Here is a 24,549-nt window from a genome sequence, read left to right on the forward strand (position 1 = left end):
AGAAAAATAACATTTTAGCTGGGACTTAAAGTATGTGAAAAAGTAATTTGGGGAAATCTTAGGTTTCTGGGTGTATTATCAGTCTGGAAACAAAGCTGTATTTTACTATTTTCATTTGCAAAAACAAAATATGTCTCAGACTCATGCATCTAAGCTAATAGACAACTTGTATCAGTTAAATTTTACTAAGGGCCAAGGCATTTGATTGTTGATATATATTTTCCTAAAGTTTTACTTTTTTTCCTTTAATAGAGTCCTGTGAAGATAAATCAGATTAGCCTGGATGAAAGTGGAGAACACATGGGCGTGTGTTCAGAGGATGGCAAGGTATGGTGCTGACGTGGTCACGTTGAAAGGACTGCCCCGGCACTGAGGACTGATTTTACTCAGCTCCAGGTGCTCGGAAAAGCACTCTGCTTAGTGTGTACCTGCATTAGGAGAACCTTGATCATTCTTTTTGGGTATTGGACTTGCTTCCGATTGCTCATAATTAAAGTAAAATATATTTTTCACAAATGTGCCTTAGGAAGAGTAATTACAAGAATGTCAATAATGTAACTAGTATTAAGCTGATTAACAGCTGTGGCAGGGGAACGTGTCACCTTAATCATTACTGCTGTGCCACTTATACTTCAGTAACTAGTCTGCAGTTCCTGCAAGACAGTAGTTTAATGCCTTTCTGCCATAAATCCACAAAATTGGATTTTGTGGGCATGATTTCTGTGGGCTGGTGGTTTTCATTTTCACACACAAGTTATGAATGTTTCTCTTGAATTATAGAATTTTTTGATAAGCAATCATAGTTTATCAGAAGAATAAAGTGTCTTACAATGGCCACATTAAATAAATGTAAAATCAATATATGTACAGTTTTCTAAAAACCTGGCACCACTTCCTCGACCACGGACATCCATCATTTGTGCAGTGTATAACGAACAATTATCAGGGCTTCTTGCTGATGTTGAGCTGTGACATTTAGTGGTTGTGGTGATTGATTTTCCACTTATAAGAATGTCTTTTTTGTTTTTCAGTCGATGGAAGTCTTTTCTAATGTTGGTTTGCAATGATAAAATTCTAATGCACAGCATATTTAAGCTACTTTACTAAAAGAACAGTTTAAGAAGAGAGTGCATTAAGAATCATTACAGAGCCTTACATATTCCTGACTGAATAAAGCAGATTTCCTAATCTAATTTTGTATTTTTTTACGTGATCTAAATTCAATGGGCCATTAGGATGAGTAAATTAAAAACAATGTACTCAGTGTAAAAGATTTATACCCATTTAATCTAACAAGAAAAATGAAGTCCTCTTGACATACAAGAGCGCATTTTATGTATCCAAGCCTAATGTTGCCCAAAGAGTCTTTTGAAACAGAAGTTGGAACACTCGTGCTTTTTAAAAAGCGCCGTCAAATTTCACAGTACTTCCTGAAATTCTGAGACGAACCAGACTGTCAACGAGAGAGGAGGGAGGAGTTGGGATGTGCAGAAATTGAGAACAATTATCCAAACTTTTGAAACATTTTTGTATTCATGTATTTGTAAAGAGAGATCACCTTCATTTTGTTTTCTTAAAGATGAGGAATTTCTTCTGGGCTGATAACCAATTTAATTGAACTAATTTGTTAAAAGAGAATATTCGTTTTTTGAATTGGAAAAGAATTTTTACTAAGATGCTTTGGGAATTTTCAGAGCTTTAAATGTTGAAGAATTATTATTTGATGTGGAAAAGTGGGATATTTTAACTACTACGTCTGGTGGATAATGAGATGACCCTCAGATATCTCCTGGTACATTTCTTGTCAAATACTTGTTTTCCTATTTTAGTCAGATTTATAACTGCCATATTTTGGTGTAGACCTATGATACACTTTTAAGAATGGTTTTCTCATATGTTTTATTAACATTTATAGAATTTAAAATAAATCTTTCAGTGCACATATTTATGTAAGCTAGCCCTTAACCGTGGGTTAGTCACTGTTATGAAAATTGAGTAGCTAGTATAGAATGATCTGGTAAAGTGGTTAGTGATGATAAAAACATAAAGATTATTACAGAGATAAACTCCAGATACCTAGATCAAATGCATCTTTAAGTGGCTGTTGTGATTTTTCTTTCTTTAGTGTATAAAGATGCCTAGATAAATAATTATTTATCTTCTAAATAGAATATAAACATAAACAGGGATAACCTTTGATATTTGTATTCAGTTTTAAAGTCATAATTCTAACAGTTTTTAAAAATTTACTCTGTTTATTCAGCTGGTGCTCATTTCTAGTCTTTTTATTCCATAGCTTCTCTATGCTTGAGTTCTAAATTTTGAGATATACTCACATATATACCGTGTGTGTGTGTGTGTGTGTGTGTAGTTTCAGTTTACTAGCATACATTTTTAGGTAACTTTCAGGATAAATACATACAAGGTTTATTTCTGATCTCTTGCATATGTTGCCTTCACACATAAACTAGAATCTATTTAGTATAGAATTCTAGGTTGAAATATTTTCTTTCAAAATTTTGGAGATGTTGTTCCCTTTGTCTGCCCTTTATTTTTGTAGACATGTCTGAGGCCAGCCTACATTTGTTCTTTCACAAAGTCTTTTTAATTTTCTTTTGTCCTGCCTTGGAGCTTAGACTAATAATAATACCAACAACAACAACAACAACAATAAACGGCCCTTGTAATTCAGTTTGCTAAGTTATGTCTCGTTCGGGTCTACTTTCATTAATTTTGTCGAGAACACATAAGTCCTTTTGATCCGTATACTGAAGTATTGTTTTCATTTCAGGAAAGTTTACTTCAGTTATGATTTTGATTATTGCTTCAGTTCCATTTGTTTTCATTTCTTCAAAGAAACTCAATAATACTTAGGCTGGAGGCAGCATCGCGCAGAGGCTGAGTGCGTGGCTCTGTGTTCCGCTTGCCTGGGCCGCGTTCCCTTTCCGCTGTCTTAGGTTGGGTGCATCATTGGCCCTCCCAGTGCCTCTGCTTCCTCAGCTGGGCAGTGGGCACAGGGAGAGGCCTGCGTGGGAATGCTTGGTGCCGCGTGTATGGCCGGCTCTCAGTATATAGCAGCTGTCCTTACTGCTGACTCTTCACTTCTTAACCCATTGCAGTCTGGCTTCTTCCTCTCCGCGTTATTATACCTAAACTTTCAAGGTAAGAGGGTGAATGGGTAAGCACTAGTCACTCTTCCTCTCCTTTCAAAAATATATCGGTTGTAAGAAAAATTGGTCATATTGTGTGACACACACCCACCTACCACATATGTGCTTGGCATTCTCATTGTTTTTATCCTCTCATTTCTTCGTAGTCACGGAGAGTTTCTGTACTTGTTTATTTCCTTTGCTAATTTGTTTTTATTCCAAAGTCAGTTTTGCTTTGTGGAATAGAGTTTTATTCCATTTTACGTTTTTAATTTTCCTGAAATCTTTCTATCTTTCCCAGCACTATTTTCATATCCGCCTCACATTTAAATTTTTTAAAAATTACCACTTCTTGTATGTCTTAGAGTGTCAGGCAGTATGATCTAGTGGTTAGGAGGGGAGTTATCCTGCCGCGTTTAGCTGTGGGATGTCAGGTAAGTTATTCATACCTCTCTGTGCCTCAGTCTGTTCTCTCCTCTATAAAATGAGGATGATAACAGTACCTACCTCATTGATTATTAGGAATAAGTGAATTAATATGTGTAAATTGTTTGGAATAGTACCTGGAATAAAAGAAACGCGTGGTAATTGTTAACTATTATTGTCATCATCATCCTATCTTTCTGCTCCAGATTCTTAGAGATCTTTTCTTCTTATTGAAGTTGCCAAACGGTTTTCTAGTTTTTCTTTCTTTTCTGGTTACCATTAAAACATTTTTAAAAGTGTGGTTTTTCTCCCTCCGCGTTGTTGGAATTATGTGCTGTGGTATTCTTTTTAGAGACCTTGCGTCCGTTTTTGTTGCTGGTTTGTGCAGTCCAGAACAAGGAGAAGAGCTCTTTCGGAACCTGGGTTAGCAAACAGATTCAGTGTCTGCTTGCTCCTGGCCCTCCTTGTTATCATTTTGGGTGTGGTACAATCACCTTCTTAGCTCCACGCAGGGGCCCTGTTAATGAGCCCAGTTTCATCTGACTAGCAGTGTTCAGTGAAGGCAGCTCCCCCAGAGTGAAGTGGGAGCTTCTCCAGTCATCTCTTCCCAGTCTCTGACACCCTATGCAGGTGGAGAATATGAAAACCAGCAACCTCCCCTGCGAGGGTCCCGTCAGCTACCGCCCTAGATGGAATGACAGTTTACACCTTCATCCCTGTTCTAATTCTTGACCTGTTGCTATTTGGAAGCTGGGGAGAAAGGCTGTTACATGAAAAGTACTAACTGGGAGAGTTGTCTGACACTCTGGGCGCCTCACTCATAGTTCCTCTACATCAGATGGACTGTCGCCCAGTTTTCTGGTTGGCAAATACCTAGAAATCCATGCTAAAGTGGAGAAGGATACACACCTTCCTTATTGTTTCATGAGGGTAAGTTTTCTTTATTTCAGGCAGTAAAACATGTATCACATAGCTTCTGTGGTCCTCACGTGGCTCTGTGGGTTTGTAGTTGATGAGAAATCCTCCAGGACTTTGCAGTAGGTTGACTATAAGGCCAACTGCTCTAAATTTTCTTTCTTTCTTCATTGGGTATTTTGGTGACAAGTTGGGGGAGGTTGTTAGGGCTCCTATAGGGGATACCATTTTCAAAAGGATCCTCTCTGCTTTAACCTTTAAATATGTGATTCTTATCTCAAATGGGATCTACCTAAAAACCAAAGCGCTCTGGGCTATCATTCAGTGGATTCCTTTCACAAGGGAGTATGATATTCACTGACAAAATGGCAAAATAAATATATATATAGAGAGAGGAAATGAATGAGAATTGTTTTGGATTTTATTGCTTTAGTAGTATAACTTGTGACCACCTAGTTTGGGCTGTCTCATTAGTGAAATGAACTGAAACATCGAAGGGTTTTGTGTGTGTGTGTGTGTGTGTGTGTGTGTGTGTGTATGTGTATGTGAGGAAGATTAGCCCTGAGCTAACATCTGTTGCCAATCCTCCTCTTTTTGCTGAGGAAGGTTGGCCCTGGGCTAATATCCGTGCCCATCCTCCTCCACTTTATATGTGGGACGCCGCCACAGGACGGCTTGATAAGTGGTGCATAGGTCCATGCCAGGATCCGAACCTGCGAACCCTGGCGCTGAAGTGGAGTGCGTGGACTCAACAGCTCCACCATTGGGCTGGCCCCAACATTGAAGGTTTTACAAATCACCCTGCTTGTATTGATAACATTTATGAAATTTGTCTTGTGAAGTTACAGTGTTTTCCATACCGAAGCAGAAAATAAGGACAGTTGAGGACAATGCTATGCAGTTGAACATGGCAGTAGAGCCTGACCTGGGAGCTCTAACCTTGCTTCACCGCCTTCAGCAGATGCTCCTCCCGCCCTTTCTCAGGGTGTGACAGCGGCAGTTTTGCTTCTGACTAGTTCTCAAGGATGAGAATCTGCCTGTTTGTGAAGAACTTCTGTGATTTGTTATCTTTTCTGTTTATTCCTCCTTATCACTCTACTATTGTGTCTTTAATATGGGTTCATAATTTCTAAAGGGGCGTCTATCCCTGGAAATTTATAATTTAATTTTCACTGTTAGATTCACAATCTAAATATTTATCTTCTCATTTACTGACACCTTAGTTTTTTTCAACATGCTCATACATCATTTGTTTACATCTCACATACTTTTCCCCACAATAAAAATCACTTACCTTTTGTTCTTAAAATCCCCTTTACCCTGCCATAGGCAACAGGAAGTTTATCCGTTTGAATAAAGAGTCTGCCTCATTTAATTTCAACTTCTGTCATAGGGTTACCTAATTTAAAATCTGATATTCACCTTCACTTTAGTTCGGCAAATATTTGAGGCTTTTGAATGTTTTTTGTTTTTTTTTTTAATTTTATTTATTTATTTATTTTTCCCCCAAAGCCCCAGTAGATAGTTGTATGTCATAGTTGCACATCCTTCTAGTTGCTGTATGTGGGACACGGCCTCAGCATGGCCGGAGAAGCGGTGCATCGGTGCGCGCCTGGGATCCAAACCCGGGCCGCCAGCATTGGAGTGCCAGCACTTAACCGCTAAGCCACAGGGCCAGCCCTGAATGTTTTTTTCTGTTCTACTTTTCTTACACTTCATGTAGAAAGGTATCTTTCTTATTTGCGTATTTTAGGCTGTGTCATACAATGATAGAGTGTAGAGGAATAGGGCTTGGAACACTCTTCTTGCTTTTTGTGACCTTACGCAAGTCGTTTATTTTTCTGTAGAATTGCCTGTTAAACGGGCATAATGGTGTTTGCTCTCATACGTAGCGGTGTTGCTGTAAGGACCAAATGAGGTAGAGCAGGATTTTCAACACTAGCTACATACTGTCAGTTGTGAACCTTTGAAAGTATAATTTCTCCCCACCAGAAAGTTCAATTTGTCTAAGGTGGGGTCCGGCCATGAGTATCCAGGGATTGTAACTGTGCAGTCAGGTTTGAGAGCCACTGAGGGAAAGCGTGTGGAAGCATTTAGAGATATGTTATTAGTAGTACTATACAGTTTGACACAGGACCTTGTTGTAAGTGACATTTTTATATTGGATAGAAATTGCTTATTTTAGAAGAATTTAAACTTTCTAGTTCTGGATGAGTTTATACTGAGGTAACTTCTTTCAGATGATAACCAGTACCTCCCATAATTTTCACCCAATTTTCTTGGATTTGTTAGGCTCAGTCAAGTTAACCTTCCCTGGGGTAAAGTAAAACTCTGAATGCAATGCCTCTTTCCTGCTTGCTAACCACCATTTTATAGGAAGTTCAGTGCATCCTGTGCTTATGCATTTATATAAAGTGCTGATTTACACTCTTTAAACAATGAGAAGCAAGGTGGTAGTGGGGCGTACGTGCACTTGCCATGTCAAGAATACATTCTGGGGTCCGGCCCCGTGGCCAAGTGGTTAAAGTTCTGCGTTTTGCACTTCCGCGGACTGGGATCACAGATTCAGATCCCAGGCGGCGGTCCTACACCACTCACCAGCCATGCTATGGTGGTGACCCACATACAAAAAAAAAAAGTAGAGGAAGATTGGCACAAATGTTAGCTCAGGGCTAATCTTCCTCAAGCAAAAAGAGGAGGATTGGCAATGGGTGTTAACTCAGGGTGAATCTTCCTCAGTGCAAAAAAAAAAAAGAAAAAAGAAAGTTAAAAAAGAATACATTCTAACAAACTACCTCAGGGTAAATCAGGTTCCCTCTATGTTACATTGTACAATGTGCTGTTCTTGGAACCCGAATAACTTACTTGGTACAAGGGTATAAACACACTAGTTACAAAGTGAATGGAGTGTTCTAAAAATTTTATCTTTTAATGAATTTGTCTCCACATATTATATCATAACATGAGTAACTTTTCCTCTTTGAACTTGCAAAAATGAACTACTCACCACTTACCAAGGTAAAAACAAGAAGAAATCCGAAGTCTGAACAGTTTTATATCTATTTAAAAAATTGAATTTGTAATTAAAAACATTCTCATAAGGAAGCCCTTAGACCCAGATGGCTTCACTAGTGAATTCTTACAAAATTTAAAGAAGGAATAATTCCACTCTTCTAGAGACTAGAAAAAATGAGCACTTCCCAAATGTTGGAAAATAGCTTTAAGTGGCCCTGATAGTTCCAAGTGTTTGAGAACTGCTGAAGTTCTTATCCTTTGCTGGTGAGTGTGTAAATTGATCAAAACCACTTAGTCAGATAGTTTGGCTGCCTATTAAATGTGAACAGATGCATAACCTGTGACTCAACAGTTCCATTCCTAGTTACATACCTTTCATAAATGTGTATATAAGTACACCAAAAGTTCGTTGCAGCATTATTCATAATAGCCTCAACCTGGAACCAAACCAAATGATCGATAGAAGATGGATACATAAATCACGATATATTCATAAACTGAAATACTACACAGCAATGGTAAAGCACCAGCAACTGCTGTATACAACAGTATGGATGAATCTCACAAAGAAAATGTTGAGTGAAAGAAGGCAGTGAAATAGTTTATGATTCCATTTATATAAAATTCAAACACCAGCACAACTTAGCTATGGTGTGCTGATAGATAAGCACAACTTATCTATCAGGGTAGTGCTTAGTTTGTGAGGGTGTTATTGACTGGGAAGGGACACCCAGGAGCTTCTTGGGTTCTATTTCTTGATCTGGGTGGTGGTTGGAGGGGTATGTTCATGTCATAAAAATTTGTCAAGCCGTAAAATTACAATTTGTACCTTTTACAATATGTATACTATTCAGTTTTTTTAAGAAAACCACTCAGAAAAGAGATTAAGTATGAATAAAGTAGCCTGGAACAACTTCAAGGGAGGCACTGATAAGTAGAAACTGAAACCTTACATTTATGCACTTAGGAGATTCAGCGTTAAGATTGTAAATGAAGTGCCATTCACCTAATCTCCTGCCTCATTGATCTGCATGGTTGATTTATATACATACATATATGACTCAAAAAAGAAGCTCCTTTTTCTTTTAAGGGAAGGAAGAAATAATTCCTTTAGGAATAGCCTATGGGAAGTTCACGGAAGAGTATGAATAACCTATTCATATATGTTTCATTTTTAAAAGTTGGTATCCATTTCATAAAACCAATTGGTGTTGAGTAAAGGGAACTCGATTCGTGAAATGCTTATAAAAGCTTAATTGCAGCAGAGTCCTCTCACCCTGATAGAATTGTTTTCATTAGATATTTAATAAAGATCACAAAGGCCTCAGATTAAATGTTCCACTTTTTTTTTATTGACAGTAATGTGTTCTCACTGACTCAGCAGCCGTCTTTGTTGCTGTCCTGGGGAACTGACAGGCTCTGTTTACTTTTTAGGTGCAGGTATTTGGACTGTATTCTGGAGAAGAATTTCACGAGACTTTTGACTGTCCCATTAAAGTAAGTATTCAGTAAGTTTTAATTTTTCTAAGGGTTTTCTCAACTAAGGCAATAAGGATTACAATACTTTGAGCACTACCAATCTTGCATTAATTTTGTCAGTAAGTATCTATTCACTACTTACAATATACTAGATACTGTTTGATGCTGTGAAGGAGTACAGGAGATATACTATACCGTAGGACTGTGATCCCAGTCTGTCCTCAGGAATCTGTTGTTGTAGTGCGTGAGATGATACACACACACGCACACATGATTTGTGGTTAAATACTCAAAGAGGTAAAAACACAGAGTCCAAAGCTGAGAAAAGTTACTTCTAGCTATTCAGTAATGACTTGATAGATGGAGTAATGTTTAACTGGGCTTTAATAAATGGACAGAGCAGATGGAGAAGCTGGCTTTCCATGTGGAAGAACAGTATAATAGAAATGGAGAGGGTAGAAAGTTCAACTTGTGTTCAGGAAGTGGCAAATAGTCTAGTTTAGATGGTGCATAAAATACTGAGTTGGCAAGACAGCTGTACAGGCAGATTGGGGCTGGCTTTATATTCAGGCTAAGGAATTTAGACTCCATCTAGTAGATGAGGAGAAATTATTGAATGTTTAAGAGCAAAGAAGTGACAGAAACTGAGCTAAGCTTAAAGAAAATTATTACGGCAGCTGTATGCAGTATAGATTAGAGGGCTGATAGACATGAGGCAGGAGGACCAGTTGTTATAGTTGTAACAACTGTTATAGTAGTTAAAGAAAGCAGTTATTAATTTTTTTTCACTTCTTTATTCAAACATTTATTGATTAACAGGTGAAGGAGAAATAGGATCTAATGTGTGTTTTAGAAAGCTAAATCTGCCAGAATGGAGGGTGGATTAAGCAGGAGAGTGATTGGGGACAAGAGGCAATTTAGAAGGCTAATGCAGTACTCTAGGCAGGTCATTACAGGATCTCAATAAAAAGAGCAATAGTGAGTATTCAAGATGGAGTGGAAGAGATGAAAAGCCTGTAGGAGGTAGGCTTAACAAACTTTGGTGATGGATTGGATGAGGGTAATGAAAGATGGAGTTGCTGAGGGTAAATGCAGGTTCTTGCTTTGGTAATAGTGTGTGGGAATGTCATCAATTGCAATAAGGGATGATTTCAGTAAGGACATTGCTAGTTTGGTCTTGAGTTTAGATAACTGGTACATCTGGTGGAAATGTTATAAAGGTTTTGGAGACATGAGTGTGGAGCTCAGGATGGGGATTGGCCCTAAAAACACAAAGTTGATAACCACAGTTGAGTAAGATGAAGCCATTTTTAAAGATTTATCCAGTTACAAGCTAAAGAGTGAGAAGAGAAGACGACTGATGGTGAAATTCTGGAACACTCTAATTTAAAGATTCAGGCAGTGAAATAAAAAAACAGCAAAGAATCTAAGAAGAATCAGTTAGAGGGACCAGAGGAGTCCAGAAGAGTAGTGTCAGGGAAGCCAAAGGAGAGAGGGTTTCCAGAAGGAAGCAGTAGGCAGCAGTGTGAAAGGCAGTGTGGAGATTAAATGAGGTGAGGACTGAAACGGCATTTTATTTGGTGATTATGAAGTTACTGACAACCTTAGTGAGGACAGTTTCAAGAGCAGGAGGGTCACCTGTACCAAGAAGTAAATTGGAGATGAAGAAGTAGAAACAACTAGTGTAGACTCTTCTTTCAAGAAATTTGGTAATGAAGAAGAGAGATCATCTGGTAGATAGAGAGGCAGTGTCCAGGGAAGATTTCTGCAGATCATGTTTTTGTTGATGGTAAAAAATCGGTAGAGGGGGAAAGATTGAAAATAAAAGAAAGGGAGTACTTAAATGAGCAGCACCAAGGAATGGGATCAACCTCATGGGGTGGGTGGGAAACATTGGAAAAGGGTCCTGCAGCCTCTGCCTGTGAGACAGGCACAGAGGAGGTAAGACTGAGCCCAACTGTTTGCTAAGCTGCGCAGTGACCTTGTTTCCTTAGAGCAGAAGAGGAGAAAGGATAAGGTAGTGTGACTGAGGAGCATGGGGATGTCTGGAATAACAGTTGTTCTCTAGAGTTACGTATTATAAGAGAGCTAAAAGGACTCTAACATCATGTGTAAATGATTCAGTATTGGTATCTCAGGCAGATTAGAAAAGAGCTAACTCGGAAGAAAGGAATGATTAGAGAAACGAGGAGTCATGTGCTGAAAGCCCTAAAAATGACAGCATAGGAAGAGGAATCTATTCCATTGGAGGATGAAAATGTATTAGTCAATTAATTTGAATATAAAATGTATTTAGTTGAAGGTTGATGGAAGTATAATTGTGTGGATTTTTTTTTTTTAATGTCTAGAAATATTCTGTATGTTGGGTTAGGGAAAAAGCACAATGCATGAGTCAGTGATGACCTGGGTTTGGGGCTAAAAAGGTAAGGAGTAGAGCATGTGCAGGCTTACAGCCACAAAAGGGGAGCCCCGAAGACGGGCTTGCTCTGAGTGGAGCCACTAGGCCTTCAGAAAGCCACTGGCACGTGAAATGAACAGTGATGAGGGGTGGAGCAGCCTTGGGAGAAACTTGTTTAAGGGGTTGGGAGGAGATTGGCTGAGTGGAAAGTGAATGAGAACCAGGGGGACAGGAACTGAGGCAGGTCCTGAATGTTGCCTCTCGCACTGACGGGGTCTTGGTGTAACTACCCTGTGTATCTGTGAGGCTGCATTGCCCCACCTTGTCCATTTGGTACCCTCAGTCATTGGAAGGCATCCGGGCAAGGAGATAGTCAGGTTCTTTTTTTGTGTTTCTTCTATTGTATTAGAATTGTATTCAGTTACAATTGCTGCCTTGACTGACCTCCCTTGCTGTCTCTGAGGATGGAGACCCACTTAAAGGGTCCCACTCAGCCAGAAACGACAACTAATTCACTCTCATCTTTTAGCTTTGACCTGGCTCCATAGAAGAAATCTTTTTACACAAGAGCAAAACTCAGATATCCTCAGCTGTTGCAGAATCTTACCTGAATAGGTTACTTCCTACCAAGATATAAGGATAATTTTTAGATCATGCTGCCTGGAATGTATAAAGGGTTTTCATTCCATGCTTAACCGTGACTCCTAAACCAGTGTTGGATCCTTGTTCCCTTGTAGATCATCGCCGTGCACCCGCATTTCGTGAGATCCAGCTGCAAGCAGTTCGTGACTGGAGGGAAGAAGGTAAACGCTGTGTGTCTACCCTCACATGCAGTCTTTGAGGGGATTCCGTTCTCTCTTTAATTTATGCTTAATTTTTTAATGTCTGACTATTCATTAGGAGAAATAACAGTGTAATGAAATTGTCAGACCGTCACTTCTTGGGGGAGGTGTGGCTTCAGTGCTTCTCGCTGACATTCCTTTGGAGTAGCTATAGGGTGAGAGAAAAAGATGTTACTCAGACTACCATCTGGCATTTGGAAATACTGTTCCTTCCACAAAAAAGAGGTAGCATTTAAAAATAACAAAAGCGTAAATAAACTAGTGTTTTTCCCCTTGTAGAAAATCTCTTGCAAGCCTTGATAAAGCTTTAGAACAATTATGGTTATTTTTTACTCACATGTTCCTGGCATATTTTATTATCTTAGAGCCATTTAAAAAATAAGAGAGCAAAATTATCTTTTTGTATGTTTACATGTTTGTTTATAGATATAGTAAATTCTAAAGTTAAAACAATCTTTCTGCTTATAACATGTCATTAGTTTTTTTTCTGTTTTTATTAACCAGTGATATTTTTTAAACCATTTTGTAACAGAATGCTACTACTGTACTGGAACTCTGAATATTATTTCATATTCAGTTTAGAGCTCAGTGAAAAGGAGGTGGTCTGTGGTTATTTCTGTAGCAGCGTATAGCTATGGAATGACTTCTTTGAGGCTCAGCTACCAAATGGTTTCAAGTGTTTTATGATAGTTATCACTCATTTTCCCTTGGTCTGCTGCCTCATAGAATGATAGAGCAGGAAAGCATACTGGTCATTAGCTTACCCAGCGTTTCTCAGGCACTGGTTTTAGCTCACTGTAATGGTTGAGTGGCAGGTCCTTAGATGCCGATTCCATTCCACAGCCTGAAGCTGAGATTGCACCAGCTCTGGTTTCTGATTGAGAGCCAGCTCCTTCCCTCCCACCCACAGCTCTTGTGTTATCCTTATGTTCTAGCCTCATTGCCTCACATAAAAATGTCTATGGGATTAATCAGTGGGAATTACAGATTTAATCCAACATTCTCTATTTAGATCTGCAGCTGATTCACTGCTGAAAACAACTACCTTACTTGTCTTTGTTGACCACAGGAAAGAGTACCTTTAAAATTCCTCTTGTTAAAGTATTTCTTTACTGAACACTTTTATAGTAGGAAATTTTATGTAAGATATAGCATAAATTCACTTAGCTGTACTTTAAACTCTTGTGTTTTTATTTAAAATTCAATGGGGATAAAGAATGGTGAGCCATTGTTTTGTTTGTTTGTTTGTTTCTTAAGTGGCTTAAAACAACAAACTTTTATTATCTCACAGTTCAAAACTTAAAGAGTGGCTTACCTATGTGGAGCTTGCTCACAGCCTCTCGTGAGGTTTCAGTGTAGATTTTGGCCAGGGCTGCAGTCATCTGAAGGCTTGACTGGGGCTGGAGATCTGCTTCTAGGATATCTGCTGCCTTCTTAGTAATAATCCCTCACAAAATATTGATAACTTAAAATATTGATAAATCACTTTGGTTTAAGTATTTCCCTAGTGTAGGATGCAGTTTTGAGTTCCAATTTCCAATTTCAGGAGTTGGAGATTTTACAGTTGTCTTCTATTTCTTGAAGGTATTGGTATGAAACAAATATTAGAGATAATATGAGTGGTGATGTCCAAGCGGTAGGATTCAAACTCAGAAGGTGATATTTTTCTGTGTTGATTTGTGTTCTTAATAACCAGCTTATTTGTGGAGTTTAATAATTGCTTTTATACTGTGAGGAGTACCTGTAGACTTATGAAGTTTGCCACAGTAGTTATGCCACATGAGTGTCTTGTCAACCTGCAGCATGCCTGGGTTAACTGTGTCAACAACATACTCTTTGTCCTTATACTTAGCATTTGATATAATTTATAGATATCTGTAGAAAGGACAGTGTGAATGTAGCTGTTTGGGCCAGAATTCGTTGAGTAGGTACATGAGCATCATGCAAACAACAGCGTAGTCCAGCATCCAAGTGCGGATGAGGTAGTGAGGGAAGAAGTTAGAATTGATACAAAGATAGATGTTGTTACAAGTAGTAAAATAAGTAAAATTCACCGAATGCTGAACAGGTGAGAACATCAGGGATTTGGTTCCTCTCTTTGGTTATCATTGAAACTTGACAAGTTTTTCTGTCTTCAGTGTTCTATGACAGAGCATTCTTATTTCTCCTCTTTCCCATTCACTTCTCCAGAAATGCATCTGTAGATATTTCTTCCCAAGCACAAAAAGATGTTTGATTATGTGTATATAAAATAAAAATAGTTCAGGTCATCAGGTGAAAAATGATATTATTTTTTCAAAAAATTATTATTTCAAAAAATGATATTATTAAGTTAGAATTTCTCAATTAAAATAATTTAAAAGAGAAAACACACTACAGGGTTAGTATATTTTGTAAAGAGATTAGTATATTAGGCTCGATAAAAGTATATATGTGCTATTTTGAAGTGAAGAATCATATGATTGTATGTATCAGTGTAAGTGATGTTAAATTATCTCAGATTTTTAATAGCTTTATTGATATATAATTTGCATGCCGTAAAGTTCACCAGTTTAAAGTGTGCAGTTCAGTGGTTTTTACTATATTTACAGAGCTATGCAACCCACCATATTCTAATTTTAGAACATTTTCATCACCCCAAAAAAGAAACCTTGTACCCATCAGCAGCCACTCCTTATCCTCCCCCTTCCCTTCCAACCACTAATCTACTTCATTTCTCTATCAATTTGCCTATTATGGATATTTCATATTATTTCTGGATATTTCGTGTAAATAGAATCATACAATATGTGGCCTTTGTGTCTGACTTCTTTCATTAGTTTTCTAGGTACATCCGCGTCATAGTATGTATCAATACTTCATTCCTTTTTATGGCGAAATTATATTTCATTGTATGGGTACATCATTTTATTTAGCCATTATCAGTTGATGGACATTTGGGTTGTTTCCGTCTTTTGTCTATTATGGATAATGCTGCTGTGAACATTCATGTACACAGCTTTTTGTGTGGCCATGTATTTTCATTCTTCTTGAATGTAGAATTATTGGATCATATGGTAACTTTATGTTGAACACTTTGAAGAATTGTCAAACTGTTTTCCAAAGTGACTGCACCATTTTACATTCTCACTAGCAGTATATTAGTTTCTCCACATTTTCACCAACACTCGCTTTTATTTGTCTTTTTGATTATAGCCATTTGGGGGATGTAAAATGGTATCTCATTGTTTAGATTTTGATTTCCTTAAGGACTAATGATGTTGAGCATCTTTCATGTGCTTATTGGCCATTTGCGTATCTTCTTTGGAGAAATGTCTATTCAGATTTTTTGCCCATTTTTTGATTGGGCTGTTTGTCTTTTTGTTAGACAGTTGTAAATGTTCTTTATGTATTCTTGCATAAAGGTCCCTTGTCAATATATGATTTGCAAATTCCTCCCTGTCTGAGTTGTCTTTTCACTTTATTGATGGTATCCTTTGAAATGTCAAAGTTTTTAATTTTGATGAAGTCCCATTTATCCTTTTTTTTTTTGACACTTGTGCTTTTGATGTTGTATCTAAGAAATCACTGCCTAATCCAAGATCGTGAAGATTTATGCCTGTGTTTTCTTCTAAGAGTTTGTAGTTTTAACTCTTAAATTTAGGTCTAGAATCTACTTTGAGTTAATTTTATATATGATGTGAGGTAGGAGTCCAAATTCAAATATAGTGTAAGGTAGGAGTCCAAATTCATTCTTTTGCATATGGCTATCCAGTTGTCTCAGCACCATTTGTTGAAAAGACTATTCCTTTGCCATTGTCTTGGTCCCTTTGTCAAAAATCAGTTAACCATAAATGTTAGGATTTTTTCCTGGACTTTCAGTTCTATTGATCTATATATCTGTCCTTGTGCCAGTATGCCTTTTAGGTTTTAGAACGACTAATTTTGCTATAATTATTATTGGATGACAAACAAATTAACTCCTCTTTAAACATTTTGATTTTGAGTTCTTTCCTTTTAAAAAGCCATTATAATGTCTCCTACCTAGGTTAGAGGCTTAAGAAACGTTGGTATGTAAGTGTGTCTTCTATTCAGGGACTTGTAACATACAGGCTATTGACTGATTTCTTTGGCTCCATTAAAGTTTATTATGTAAATACATATTTAATAAGTAGTTTGAAAAAAGTAGTGTTTATTCAGTAAACTGTAGTGACCTCTTTGCACATATGGTTAAATAACTAGAGATTTCCAAAATGTCCAGTAGGTTGGTGTGGTTTGCAGAAATCTCTGGAAAGATTTCTTCCTTCTCTATGTATAGTATGCACTTTTCCCCCAATTTTATTGAGATATAATTGATATACATCACTGTGTAGGTTTAAGGTGTGCAGCATAATGGTTTGACTTACATATATTGTGAAATGATTGTCACAACTAGTTAGCATCCATCATTTCATGTAGAAATAAAAAGAGAAAGCAAAAAAAGAAAAAGCAATTTTTTCCTTGTGATGAGAACTCTTAGGATTTACTCTAACAACTTTCCTATATACCGTACAATAGTGTTAACTGTAGTCGTCATGCTGTACATTACATCCCTAGTACTTATTTATCTTATAACTGGAAGTTTGTATGTTTTGACCACTTTTCTCTGGTTTCCCCTTCCCTCCCACCTCTGGTAACCACAAATCTAGTCTCTTTTTCTATGAGTTTGGGGTTCTGTTGTTGTTGTTTTTGGTTTTTTTTAGATTCCACGTACAAGTGAGATCCTATGGTGTTGGTCTTTCTCTGTCTTACGTATTTCACTGAGTGTAATGCCCTCAAGGTCACCCATGTTGTGGCAAATAGCAAGATTTCCTCGTTTTTTATGGCGGAACAATATTGCACCTTATGGCGGAAAATATGCGCAAATGTGGCGGAAAAATATTTCATTGTATATATGTAGACACCACAACTTCTTTATCCATTCATCCGTTGATGGACGCTTAGGTTGTTTCCATGTCTTGGTTGTTGTAAATAATACTGCAGTGAACATGGGGTGCAGATATCTTAGTGTTTTCATTTCCTTTGGATATATTTCCAGAAGTGGAATTGTTGGATCATATGGTAGTTCTATTTTTAATTTTTTGAGGAACCTTCGTGCTGTCTTCTATTAGTGGCTATACCAGTTTACATTTCCTCCAGCAGTGCACAAGGGTTCCCTTTTCTCCATATCCACACCAGCATTTGTTATCTCTTGTCTTTTTGATAATAGCCGTTCTAGCAGGTGTGAGGTGCTACCTCATTGTGGTTCTGATTTGCATTTCCCTGATAATTAGTCATGTTCAACATCTTTTCATGTACCTGTTGGCCTTTGATATATGTATCTTCTTTGGAAAAATGTCTGTTCAGATCTTTTGCCCATTTTTTGATTGGATTATTATTATTATTTTGCTATTGAGTTGTATGAGTTCTTTATATATTTTGGATATTAACCCGTTACCAGGTATATGGTTTGCAGATATTTTTCCCCATTCTGTAGGTTGTCTTTTCACTCTGTTGATTATTTCTTTTGCTGTGCAGAAGCTTTTTAGTTTGATGTAGTCTCACTTGTTTATTTTTAATTTTGCTGCTTGGTATGCACTTTTAAAGATCACTTGTGCTGCATGGTTTTACCATTAGTGTGTTTTGTTTGTTTTAAAATAGATTTATTTAGTTGAATATTTCAGGAAATATTTCTAATTTCATTAAGGAATATATCTTTGATTTTAAAAACTAGGGAAAAGGCTTTTAGAAGATGACATTAAGAAGGGGGTACTATTGTGAGATGATTATTTTCATTTTGAACGTATTAGTAGATTTTAGGAGGAGCTGCTTTTATAACCGAGTTATGGCATTTTATACTTTGGAAAAGTGAGAAAAACCAAGGCTATGTTGGCCCAGTCGCAACTCTGATCATTCCAACTGCAATTTCAACTAGCACCATAAACTAAGCAGAACATGTTTGAAGAGTCCAACATTTAGCAAATGATGATAACCTTGCAATAATCATATACTGTAGATATCAGGACCTCTGTTTAGAGCAGATGGCAGATCATATGGGGGGAAAGAGAGTCAAGACAAATATCATGTAACTGAGAGGTTATGTATGACCTTCTGCCTTAAGAAATAATTTAATCTTCAAAAAAAAACTGGAGCAAAGACTAGCCAGATGATGGTGTAATGTGGAATAAAAGCATTCTTAACCCTTAAGAACACTGATCTTCCCTAGACTGACAGCTAAATGAATCTTGGAATTACATACTAACTTCTGTAAACAATGGTGAACGTGGCACAGAGACTAGAGAAGTGAACTAGGAAAAGTGGAAGTCCTGTGATGAGACATTCGTGATGTCATTTCATAAGAAAGAGAAATCTAATTTAATATTTTGGTTGTTTTGATTTTATTAAAAATTTTTATTCCTATAGAAACTTTTTTTTAAAGTAATTAGAACATACATTTCAGAATAGCTCTGCCAAATAGCAATGTAGGAGAGAAATTGTAGTTTGACACATTTGTTGATATTTTCCTTAAGGTTCCAGCTTCTTACATCTTTAAAGAGAGCTCCTTATCCACCAGGGACTAGGAAGAGGAGGTTATAGTTCTGTCTGGCATGAACTTTTCTTTTAAGTTTTCAAGGTAACTTCTTAGTAGTTGAATGCCGTAGCTGGATTTATGGACTCCCCTGCTTGACAGATGAGCACAAAAAGCTTATTCTAAATTCTGTTTTGTTTCCATGTTGGAAAAAAAAAAGAAAAGAAAAAGCATATCTCTTAAAACTGCCATTGGAGAGAGCTTTCAAACACGTGAACTGATGGATTTTTTTAAGTGTAACCTCCTTGTGTAGCAAGAATTCTAATACATGAGCATAGCAATGAGGTTTCTATTTTAGAAATAAGTCTGCCAAGCAGATCTTGTCTGGGTTTGTTTTTTTTAATTGCTCAACTTTCTCTGTCAGCATATAAACTTTAACTTTTGTGACCTTTACCTTTGAACTCTGAAATACACTTCATAATAATTGGTTCTACTACTTTGACAAATTATTAAATTGTCATGATGCTGTTTGCAGCGGAGTTCATTTTTAGAAACAAAATAGTCAGCTGTTTGGTGTTGTGATGGGATAGAAGGAGGGGACCTGGCCGCAGGGACACGTTGCTTTATAAGCTGGAAAATGTCAGTCAGCAAACGAGGAAAGGACCTGCGTGAATGAAATTAGAAGTGCTTCACTGTTCAGGGCTGAAGGCTTGTGGCAAATTTTCCCTGAAGGACAGAGGTGGTAGCATCAAGCAGGTTCTTCAGGTTTCCAACAGGGACTTGCAAACAACAGATTGCATTTTGAATCCCTTTGGGTAGAGGATTCAGTAGAGCAGCTTTTTGTAATAATGCAAATCTTCGAATCCAGACAGCACAGTGAGCCACTGTGACCACTACACATGATATGGAGAGGTGCTTCCTTCTGTGTTTGCTTATCTTCTGGTCAGATTGGAGCTGGGGTTCTTGGGGTCAAAAGGGATTTGACGTCAGATATCCCACTCAGTCTGCTGTCCAGTGGATCTCCAGGATGATATTTTGGCAAGTGGTCAGATGCCTTCTGCATGCAGACTTTTCTCACACATTACTTCACAGGCACCCACCACATTTCTGTCCTAGTGGTTGCGTGTTGAACCACTGTAAATAAATACCTTCATTTCTTTCAGGTACTGTCTTATAAACTGTGGTTCCATTCCTAGAAATTCATTTCATGGTGTAAACATACCAAAATTGATTAAAAACCACCAATTAATAGGAAGTAAAACACAAATGTAACCTTCACAAACATTTTTTAGGTATGTAAAACCAAGTTGTAAAATAGTTATATTGTAAAAGTATATTTTGGTGAGTTTTTCTGTATGTGCTGAACTGGCTGAGGCTAAAAATAGAAATCCATTGCTTAAAATAGAAATCATTTTTAGTCTCAAAAGTAGGTGTTCTTCATTGCTTTCAAAATTAAATTCATTTATCTCAAATATTAATCACGTTTTTCATGTCAATATGTAGGACTCGCAGAGTCCTTGAGGTGGATCCATGGCAACTTCATTTTCTGCAGTGGTCCCTCTTGTTTCATATTCATCAAAAGCCTGTTGAGAATGGAAGCCTTTTGTCCTTAATGAGTTCAGCTAACTTTTCCATATGTAGTGTTTCCATATCGATTGCAGCTTCCCCCTGAATTTTGATGTTAAGCCTACCATCTTTGTTCTTAGAGCAACTTCTTAGAGCAATCAAACCATCTTTGCTTCTTGCTGAAAATACCTTCCTTTGCATGTTAAGAGCATTGTGATTGTTCTTAAGTATTTTGAATAGTTAGTGACTGTGCAGGAATCTTTGCCTAGTTAAGAATGCTCACCATGTTTTCTTATGGGGTTAAATACTAATTGACTGCCATTAACACTGGGAGGTTCTCTCTCTCTCTTTTTTTTTAAGGTAAGGCTGTACTAAATACTGTCCTTAACGTTGGAAAGGTTTTTCCTTTTTCTCTCTTCTTTTTTAAAGATAAGGCTATATAAAGCAAGGGGTCACAATTGCAGCCATTGTAAGTTGGCAGCACCAGAGCAAACTAAATCACAGTCATTTCACAGGATTGGTTGGCTTGAATCTGCTTCTTGAACACAGCTTTGTGTCAGGGTCCACTTTGGTGCTGTGAACACACAGTATCTGGATTTCAGGAACGGCAGTATGTTTCCAAAAGTAGATAGGTGAAATGCTGTTGGTGGAAAGCAGTTAGTCAATAACACCATTAATCAGAATAGTGATTTAGCAGAAAAATACGTATTCCAAGTCTGAGAGGGAAAAAATGTGTATATGTGTGTATACATATACATATATACATAAATATATATACATACATATATATGCATTATATATGTATCACCATGGGGTAGTTTTGCAATTCTTTGTTTTTAACCATTTTGAACTTTTCCCCCGCTATTGTTTGTTCGTTTGCTTCCTTTCAATTTTCTAATTCAGTTTCAGCCAACATTCTTCTTTGATGTTTGTAACAGTGAAAATTGGAACAAACTAAATATCTACCAATAGTGAATTAGCTGTGTCAGTGCCCTGCAGCCAGAGATCACCAGGAGCACACCGAGGGGGTATGAGGAAGAGGGCATTAGAAAGGAGGTATTACAGGGTTGGGGCTGGTGAGAGGTGATTTGGGGCGGATTTAAGGAAGCAGGGCTTTGCTCTATATTGGATGCTGTCAGGAAGCAAGAATCCTACCATTGGGTATCCTAATAAATCTTATCTAGGAGGAGGAAAGACTAAATCAAGGCTCAAGACATCATCGGTAAAGCAGCAGAGGTCTCTCTTTTTAGCCTGGACAGGGGGATGCTTTGGTCATTTATGTGGCTTGGAAAGTGTTCATATTTTGTCTGTGTTTAGACATGATTATGGCGTGATCTTGTTTTTGTTCTGATCCTTCTTGGGCACAAGGCCTTGTCTGATGTTGGTGTCTGTGAAATTGTGTATATTCACCTGGAGAACACCAAGGCCCAGCTTTGAGTCCCAGGCCAGCTCCTGGATGTCAGCTTTTCTCTTTCAGTTGAGACAAATGAAATGCCCAACATTTGCTAAGATTGCTTCTATTATAGTACTTTATGAAAATGTATGTATGGTCTGATTTCATGTTTTTGTAGGTATGTAACGTATTTATGTAGCAATATTCATGGTAGGCTATACACCAAATTATTAACAGTATTAAATATTTACATATTAACAATGTCTGAGCAGGATTTTGAGTGTTCTTTCTGGCCTTCATTGGGTTTTGTTTTCTGCTTTTTTTTTTTTGTAGTAAACATGCATTACTTTTATAATCAAAAGCAATAATAAAAGAATGTATAAAGTAATCTCAGCTATTTTGGATCTCTTTTTAACTTCACATTGTAAATCATATGAAATTCCCTACATTATTGAAGTCTAATCTTAGCTCAAAGATTCTTTAATGGTTACATAATAGTCCATCCTATGACTAGATGGAATTCATTCTGTCTATTTAATTTTCTTAACCATTCTCATATTATTAGACCATTAGATTGTATCCAGTTCTGGGTTATCATAAATCATGCTGCAATGAAGTGAGAAATCTTTGGGCATGAACTTTTTGTCTGTGCTTCTGAATGTTTTCCTAGCACTGATTGCTGGGATTGGAATTACTGAGTCAAAGATTATGTTTATTTTTTAGGCTTTTGATACATACTGCCAAGTAAAGTTGCATTCCAGAAAACATAGCAATTTACACAAGCTGTGTGTGCAAGTACCTGTTTGACCACATTGTCTTTGCCAATTTGATATACAGAGAAAGATACTCTGTTGTTCTATTTTGTAACTTTGAATTATTAGTGATTTTGAACATTTTTATTTACTAGCCACTTATATATCTTCCTTTGTGATTTGCCTGATTGTATTCTTTGCTTGGGGCAGCTTTTAATATTACCATAGAAGCCAGGACAATGAAGACTGTCCATTTGATATTTATTGTCAGTTTGAGCGCAAATTATTGCTGCTTCCTGAACAGCCTGCAGCCTTTTCTCCAATTTTGGCTAAATCTGGAGTAATTATTCTTGTTCCCAAGGAGGCATTATGTAGGAGTCATAATGAGACTTTAGAGTAGACACTAAAGTGTGTTAAAAAAAAAAAAAAGGACAAATACATGCTATCACATGGATGTGGTTCTGCCCCAAAACCATCAGTGCTCCCCCTTCTATGGAAGTTCAAGGACTGGCTAGCGTGCCCAGTTAAAGGCAGGTTCATTTGACTCGGCTCTTCTGCAGATAGTGTCCTCTTTATTTTTTGCCCCTTCGCTTTACTTAGAATTGAGAGAAGTGCTTCTTCACATATATAAACCTCTGTTCACGTGACTTTTTATGTTATTCAAACATTCAAAACTTAGCAGTTTTGTATTTCTTTTTTGTATCTTCTCTGTGCACGGATCTCTCTCCAGTCATCTATGACTGAGATCATGTGTAGTTGAAATTGGAGATATTTGTTCATCACACAGGACGTTAATTCAAGTTTAATCACCCAGTGGATGGCACTTGTGTTTTCTCCACTCTGCTGATGAAGGGGTCCGACCTTGAACCCAGCCCTGGGAAATGTATCCTCAGATAGCTGTGAACTGAAAAACAGAGCCAAGGTATTTGGCGTGAACAACCGGCTCTGTTATGCCTGCGGGATCCATAATAAGATTTTTTTTTCCCCAGTGGTAAAATTATTTTTTAAAAAAACTACCCCAATAATTTCTGAAATCACATTTGCAATTGTGAGTTTGCTTATGCAGAAATTGCGGATTGCTAGTTTAACTAGGAGCCTGTGTCACATGCTGGCTACAGTTGATTGCTCAACCCATATAGGTGGTTAGGTAGATACATAGATGAGATCTATCTGTCATCGCTAGTTTTTTAATATAAAAGAAGCGGCTCCTAAGTGGCACCTCTAGTGTTTAGCTTGTTTTATTCATTTTGAACTGGCAGCTTGGATTTCTTGGTCACTAAATTGACTGTTACCTTATGTTTTTTTTTTTTTTTTTTAAAGATTTTATTTATTTATTTTTTCCCCCCAAAGCCCCAGTAGATAGTTGTATGTCACAGCTGCACATCCTTCCAGTTGCCGTATGTGGGACGCGGCCTCAGCATGGCCGGAGAAGCGGTGCGGCGGTGCGCGCCCGGTATCCGAACCCAGCCCACCAGCAGCGGAGCGCGCGCACTTAACCGCTAAGCCACGGGGCCGGCCCTGTTACCTTATGTTGATACAACGTTTTTTAAATTTCAAAGCATTGTTCTATCTACATAGTTTTCACAGGATTGGTTAATTTCAACAGCTTGTCCAAAATCTGTGTTGTGTTGGAGTTGTGTTTACTGGAATACTGCTTGGAGGCAAGTGGCCTATCAAGTGGGCTCTGGAAATCCTTCTGTGTACAGAGACTTTCTACAGGAGAGTATTTGGCCTGTATTTAACTGCTTTGAAACATGTTACATTATCTTTAGAGAAGGGAGAGTGAAGGATGGTAATTTGCTTGTCCAGAGAATAACCACTGAACTGAAAGCAATAATATATTGGGGAAATTCCCCTTATCTTCCTACATGTTTTATGTTCTCTCTTGATGGAGATAGTAAAACTGTTGGTGTTTGGAAAAGCTGTGTATTTTAAACTTTGGTACTGAGCCAAAGCAGGAAGTAAGACAGAGGCACTGTCTGCTCTACTGGGTTCTTCTTCTTGGTCACTCCAGCCTCCATCAAGACTCAAGACTCCTCTCTGCTGTCAGCAGCCGGCCACCATCCCAGGTTGTCTCCGTGCTCATTA

The 24,549-nt window shown here is 37.6% G+C and overlaps 1 protein-coding gene across 2 annotated transcripts in view; it reads left to right on the forward strand.

Annotated features, from left to right (window-relative positions):
• The window catches only part of VPS41 (VPS41 subunit of HOPS complex), a 171,680-nt gene that overhangs the window by 66,001 nt on the left and 81,130 nt on the right, over positions 1-24,549 (forward strand). For both annotated transcript variants that reach the window (XM_004441474.3, XM_087435816.1), the window contains exons 5-7: positions 253-327; positions 8,940-9,002; positions 12,120-12,185. In XM_004441474.3, the coding sequence (XP_004441531.1) occupies positions 253-327; positions 8,940-9,002; positions 12,120-12,185 (204 nt within the window). The remainder of the gene's footprint in view (positions 1-252; positions 328-8,939; positions 9,003-12,119; positions 12,186-24,549) is intronic.

Source organism: Ceratotherium simum, chromosome 1 (assembly GCF_057802395.1).
Source record: "Ceratotherium simum simum isolate JZ-2026a chromosome 1, ASM5780239v1, whole genome shotgun sequence".
NCBI classification, from domain to species: domain Eukaryota; kingdom Metazoa; phylum Chordata; class Mammalia; order Perissodactyla; family Rhinocerotidae; genus Ceratotherium; species Ceratotherium simum.